Here is a 6,000-nt window from a genome sequence, read left to right as displayed (position 1 = left end):
GGGGTGGTGGGGGGGGGAGAGACAAGGCTGCCACTTTGACCCCCAGGCCTCCTCCATGTTCCTGTCCTTCCCGTGTAAGTTGCTATGTGTATTAAATTTCCTTTCAGTAGATCCCACTGTCATTTTGTTGGGGGAGGGGAGATAAAGCTCCTCCCCCGCTCCTGGGGCTTCCAGAAGAGCTTGTCTTTGGGAGAAGCTGCTGGGCATCTCTCTCAGTCCCTTCTTTTCTCTTGACAGAGAGGCCCTGGAGGCCACAGGAAGTGACTGCTCCCCTCCACTGAACCTTGTCACACTCCCTTCCTGTCACACTGAGGGAAGCCCCATCCCCTGGTTTCAGTCACTGCTCTTCTACCCAGCTTACTGCAGGTGGGAGGCTGTACTTGTCATACACACCCACACCAGAAACACCTGGTCTGCTCTTGCAGAACCTGTTCTCATGTAACCGAATCCACTTTATCTCCATGAAGGACAGCAGTTAATTTGTCTACTCTCTTTGGGGCTGTGAAGCGCCCTTTGTTCCCAGGCTCCATGCCATGCCTCTGTGGCTTGAGCAGGTGACTTCCACTGGCTCCTCAGAGACGAGACGACACAAGAGACGAGCTCGATTTGTGTCCTTCCAGGTCTCTGAAATGGGCTCAGGGAACTAGAAGCAGCAGCAAGACCCTGCCTTCAACGTGTACACCTGGGTCTCTCTGTTTGCTTCCTGTGTGTTTCAGCGCTGGCTCCAGCTCTCTCTTCAAGCCAGTGGCGGGAGGTTAGAGGCAGAGCTTCTATTAAGAGCAATATAATGGCAGGTAGTTGATGTGAGGTCTTTACCCCAGGTGGGGGCGCCAAACTGGGTTTGGGAGTCCGGAAGCAAAGCACTGAGCTGAAGCACCATGTCTAATTTGGTTAACATTCCCCTCACAGTTCTTAGATGTGAGCTCCACTCATCCTTCCTGTACAGTTTCCACCCACCCCACGCCCTGCCTTTTATGCTCAAGGCCTTCCCTTAGGAGAGCACAGAGATGGTGCTTGGGACACTAACTCAGGTAGGCGCGGGGCCCACTGCTGAAGAGCTAATGGAGAGCCTCCTTCCTTGCCGATGATCGGCATGCTGCAGCGTTTTATCTTGTGGTGCCTTCATCTTCTCCCAGCCTGTCCCCCACCTACAGAAGCAGGATTAAGCCACCTGTGCGCCCCCGGAACACCCGCGAAGCCCTCAGTGTAAACCAGTGAGGTCATTAACTACTAAAACAACCCCCAATTTGTTCGTCTTTGCAAAACGAGACACTTGTAAATTGAGGTGCAGGAGGGAAAACTGGCTGTAGCAGGACGTAAGGGCGCCTTTGTGGAAGAAACAAAGCAGATTGGCCTGCACCCTGCAAACCCAGATTCTCAGGCAGCAGGGCCCAGAGGGCATGGGATCGTGACAGAGGCTGGCTCCGTGACGAACCTCCTGGCACTCTGCGCACCAGTGCCAGGCGGGCTATGCTGTTGCGGCAATTTCCCAGGGAAATCAGGCAGCACTCAGAGAAGTGGAGAAAGAGAGATTTAATCATCACACCAGCAGGCTCAGTGGGATTGGTCCCAAAAGGCTGAGCCCCGAATTATAGGAGTGATGAGGCTTTATACAGTTTGTATGAGGAAACCTGCCATTTTCTATGGCATAGCACAAGTATTTTTTATTGTTCGGGAAGGGGGTCAGGTAGGCGGGCTACCCCTGTAAACGGGGAGTGCAATAAACCAGCAACTTCTCCGCTCCAGCAAGCAGCAAAAAAAAGCAGCAGACTCCCCCAAGCAGCAGACCTAGGGAAGTAGCAAAATCTAAGCAGACATGGGAAATGTCTTGCTTCAGTACAAGTGCAGGGGATGCCAGCAGAACAGGTGAGTGGGTAACAGCAGAGCTACAGGTGACTCGGGTTTATGATGGACCAGGCTGTGCTCAGCACCTCAAACCAGTCTTACATCTAAGCAGGGGCTGCCGTGGGCAGTGAACTACAGGAGGCCCAGCTAACTCTGAATTTCAAGTAACTTTTTTTTTTTCTTATAAGTATGTCCTGGCCCCTCCCTGGAGGCGCAAAGGGTTAAGATGCAGCACCACAAGCTGGCCGCAGCTGCTTCAGTGTGAGTTCAATCCCCAGCCTCAGAGGTGACCCACATGGCATGGCAGACCCCTCCTGGCCCGCCCGCTGCTCCCGTCAGCAGTGTACTTCCTTGATCTGCCTGTTCTGCTCCCCGCTCTGTCTCTGATGAATCCTCTCACCGCCCCTGCACCTCTGGCTTGTCCCCCAGTTCTGTATAAATAAATAAATCTTCTTAAAAAATAAAAATAAAGTTAAAAAAGAATGTTTTTTTTTTAAAAAAGTGTGTCCTAAATATTGCATAGGATATATATTTTCACAGTAAAGAGTCATTTGGCACATACTCAAAATTCAAAGTTGACTTGGCCTTCTATATTCTACTTGGCAGTCCAACATCTAAAATCCGTTATTCTGGAGTTTGAAATCCTCTTGGCTTGGCTTTGCCTTGTATCCTTTGTTGGGCTTGAGTTGTGGGTTGTTCTCTCAGGGTAGTTACAGCCTACTGGCCCCCTCATTCTTCTCCGCCAATGCCTGAGGGTACCTCTTGGCTCCAAGAGACCCAACACCTTGGAGCATGTGCAGAAGACCCCAACCAATCCCACTGGGCAGGGAGGGGGAAAGCTACCGGAGGCCCTGCGGATGCAGCACAGGATTCTAGGTAACAGGTGAGCTGCACAGGACTCAGGCTTTTCTGATTATTGGTCTGTAGGGGCCCCGCCTCCTGGGAACCGCTCTGTCCATCCTGCCCAGCAGGATGAGCTGTTGTTACAAAAGACCCCTGTGGCCCATGGCTTGCCCTTGAGTCACCTATCCCAGCCTGGACACCCCCAATCCCTCCAGCAGCCCCCCACTCCGAGCAAAGCAAAGCAGTCACAGCCTCCTACCATCTCTATTGGTGTCCATCTGGCGGAAGATCTTCTCTGTCCTTTTCTCCGGGGTTGACTCATCTTCAGGCATTTTCATGACGGACGAAACCATCTTATAGATTGCCTGGGGACAGAAGCCACATGGCAGTAAGACACGGACCTTGTCTGGTTTGGCACACCATGGCCTTTTAATTAAGCTACCCAAATATTGGGGTAAAAGGACGGTCCCCCGTTCACACTGGGGCTGGTTCTGTTCCTGCTGACCTTTGGCTGTAGAAAACAGATGTACAATCACTGGTGGAAGGGGCAGGCCAGGGAGCCGCGAGACCTTCAAGAGTAACAACTTGACCACTGGCAGGCAGACCCACTGTACCTCAGTCTCCAGACTCCGTGTCTTAAACCTTAACAAGCATATGAATCCCCCGGGAATCTTTGGAAAACAAGGAATCTGCTCGGTGGGACAGGGTAGAGTAGAGGGAGGTGTCTGAAATTCTGCATTTCCACTAAGCTCTTGTGTGACACTGATGCTGATGTGCTGTGTGCAGGACCCCACGGCCAGGAGCAAGGGTGTAGAGGAGAGACTGGGGGCATCTACTGTGGACTCCTCCTGCGCCCCTCAGGGAGATAAGCGCCCGACCTGCAGTAGGGGTGTGCTGAGCTTCTCCCAGGAAGACATGACCACCCCCTCCCCAAACCTCTCCCCTGTATGTGGCAACTGTCTCATAGCCTTCTCAGCAGGTGCCTAGGTATCCCCAAAATGGAAACAACCTGACTTCTGAGTTTTGGGTTGATTACGCAATCTCAGGCTTGAGATAAACTGGGAACATCTAAATCTGTTGGCTCAAAGCAGGTTCTACTGAAAGAGTTTTGCAGTCAGTACTGGCCCCAACTTCCCCACCATCTGTGCCCTCTCTGCAGTATCCCAAGAGCACCTGAAAGTCCTCAGTTGCCAAATGTTTTATTTTGAGAAGAATAAAGTCAAGTTATTGTTTTATTCCTAGACCATGACTTTGTGAATCAGATTCATTTGGGGAACTCTAGTCCTGGGAAGGAGTTTTGGAAAAAGTAATTTTTGCCAGGTGGTAGGCAGGAAAAATCTGGAAACTTCTGGAGCTCCGGATGTAGTGGGGTAGCTGGAGAGAGGAAAGAAGGGAAGACAGCTGAGGGGAAGTAAAAGTGGGAAATATGGGAGCAAAAATCAACACTAAAGGCTAAATTTGTCTGCTTGACAATCTTGTCTAAGTCCAACTCCCTCGAACCCCTAATTCGTTCTGGAGAAAAGGGTGTAGATGTTCCTATCTCAGTAGCCAAAATAGGAATGAATAAGGGCCATAGTGCTGGCCCTTGAGCTGGTCTCCCTTCCCCTAATTCCCTCCCTCCCCCCTGCCTCCACAGACCCATCAGATCAGGCTCCCCGAGTCCATCTGGAACCCACCCACAGACCTGCTTCCATGATGACTCCATCTAGGAGGAAGGTCAAGCTCAGAGCACAGGCTGATTTGGGATTGCGGATGTCAGGCAGGTAAGCTCGGTCAAGTCAGCTTCCCCAAGAAATGCTCACTGAAATGTGCTCTAGGGTAAGAGGCCAATTGCACTCCGGCTTCTCCCTGAATCCTACTTCTCTCTTCTAGTCTGCAAGGTCTACCCCTCCAGGCCTACACCTCCTCCCGAGCTGGGGTTGTAACGCCAAGGTATCAGCTGTAGGGAATAACTGATTCCTTAGGGAAGTGAGAAAAGACCATGGAGAGAGTCCTTTCTGCCGATGGAGACAGAGGCCCTGAGATTTCCCTGGGGCAGGTGAGTGGCTCACAGTTGGAGGCCCGCCACTCCAGTGACATCCTGGGGCTAGCGTCCTCTGCTCATTGTTTCTACTCCTACATGGAAGCTTTTCTGTAGCTCTGGACCCTCAAAGGGGAATCAGTGGCACCAACCAAAGAAAACACACACACACTCACACACATCCCACACAGATTTGAAACTTCCACAATCTAAATATTTTGTGAATTCATAAGTCAAGCGATCTTTGAACAGAAACAGCAAGAGAATGTAGAAATCAGCACCCACTAGATTCATCCATACCACCTTGATAAGAAAGAGCTGCCATATTTTAGGTGTGGCAGAGGTGGCGTGGAGGGGCATTTGTGGGCAAGGGAAAGTTTACCCTTTGCTGGAAAGGGTGCTGAGTAATTACACATCTCCCGTGTTCAAGGACAGGTTGTCCCGTCCCCGAGTCCAGCCAGCTCTTAGTGAAACCCTTGCACTTGGCAATTCCAGGTGCCATCTGCCCGGTATCCGCCACTGGCAACAGGTGTAATGTCTGGGGCTGGGAGAACAGAGGCCTCATTTAAGAGGCTCTCATTTCCAGATGGGTCTTTCATAGCACTCAGAGTAGAACTTTTTTTTTAATGTTCATCGACTCAGAGATAAGAGATCAGTGAATTATTTACAAAGCCAGTCTATGATGTGGGTGGCACTAAAGCAGTGAGGAAAGAGCTGAGGTGATGAGTCCCAGAGGTTCCAACAGTGAATAAGTGGATGGAAAGCCTTGCAAAACCACATTTGGGCAACTGTCTGTCTCTTCATGCCTTCCCAGGGCAGCAACTGGCAGTGCTGATGGTAACAGTATGTCAATATCTAGGACTGCACAGCCCAGGGAGGGAAAAGACACAACCCCAGACAGCAATCTGAAACAAATCATGGTTTTTATTAACTCCAGCCTCCCCTCTCCCCCAATTTAATGGGATTAAACCATGAAGAGGTTTATTTTTAGCCATGTCAATGAGAGGCCCAACAGGGACATCCTGTTTTTAATTAAACTGGGAGAGTCCCATGCTTGTCCCTGGGTGAACGCAGAACTACAGGCCAGCTGGGAGCCTGCTCTGCCTCTGGCCCCCACAGGCTTGGACACTGCCTGGCCTGGGGCCTGGGGCCGTACCAGCATCCACAAGGCCTGTACCTTTCTTCTTTCCTTGGAATGAACCACCTCTTGCAGTGTTGGAAAGGAAGGATTCAAATCTGAACCAGTAAAGAATGTGGGACAAGCTGAGGACAGGCTCAATTCCTAGAGTTAA

General features: G+C 50.9%; 1 protein-coding gene across 3 annotated transcripts in view; it reads right to left on the bottom strand.

Annotated features, from left to right (window-relative positions):
- NCALD (neurocalcin delta) overlaps window positions 1–6,000 on the bottom strand; it is a 312,691-nt gene that overhangs the window by 3,418 nt on the left and 303,273 nt on the right. For all 3 annotated transcript variants that reach the window (XM_012722992.1, XM_012722993.1, XM_004679688.2), the window contains one exon: window positions 2,948–3,053. In XM_012722992.1, coding sequence (XP_012578446.1) covers window positions 2,948–3,053 — 106 coding nt within the window. The remainder of the gene's footprint in view (window positions 1–2,947; window positions 3,054–6,000) is intronic.

This window comes from Condylura cristata, unplaced genomic scaffold (assembly GCF_000260355.1).
Source record: "Condylura cristata isolate star-nosed mole 26May11 unplaced genomic scaffold, ConCri1.0 scaffold00009, whole genome shotgun sequence".
Lineage (NCBI taxonomy): Eukaryota > Metazoa > Chordata > Mammalia > Eulipotyphla > Talpidae > Condylura > Condylura cristata.
Note: the sequence above shows the minus strand (reverse complement) of the source record. Positions and strands in the feature narration are given on the sequence as shown.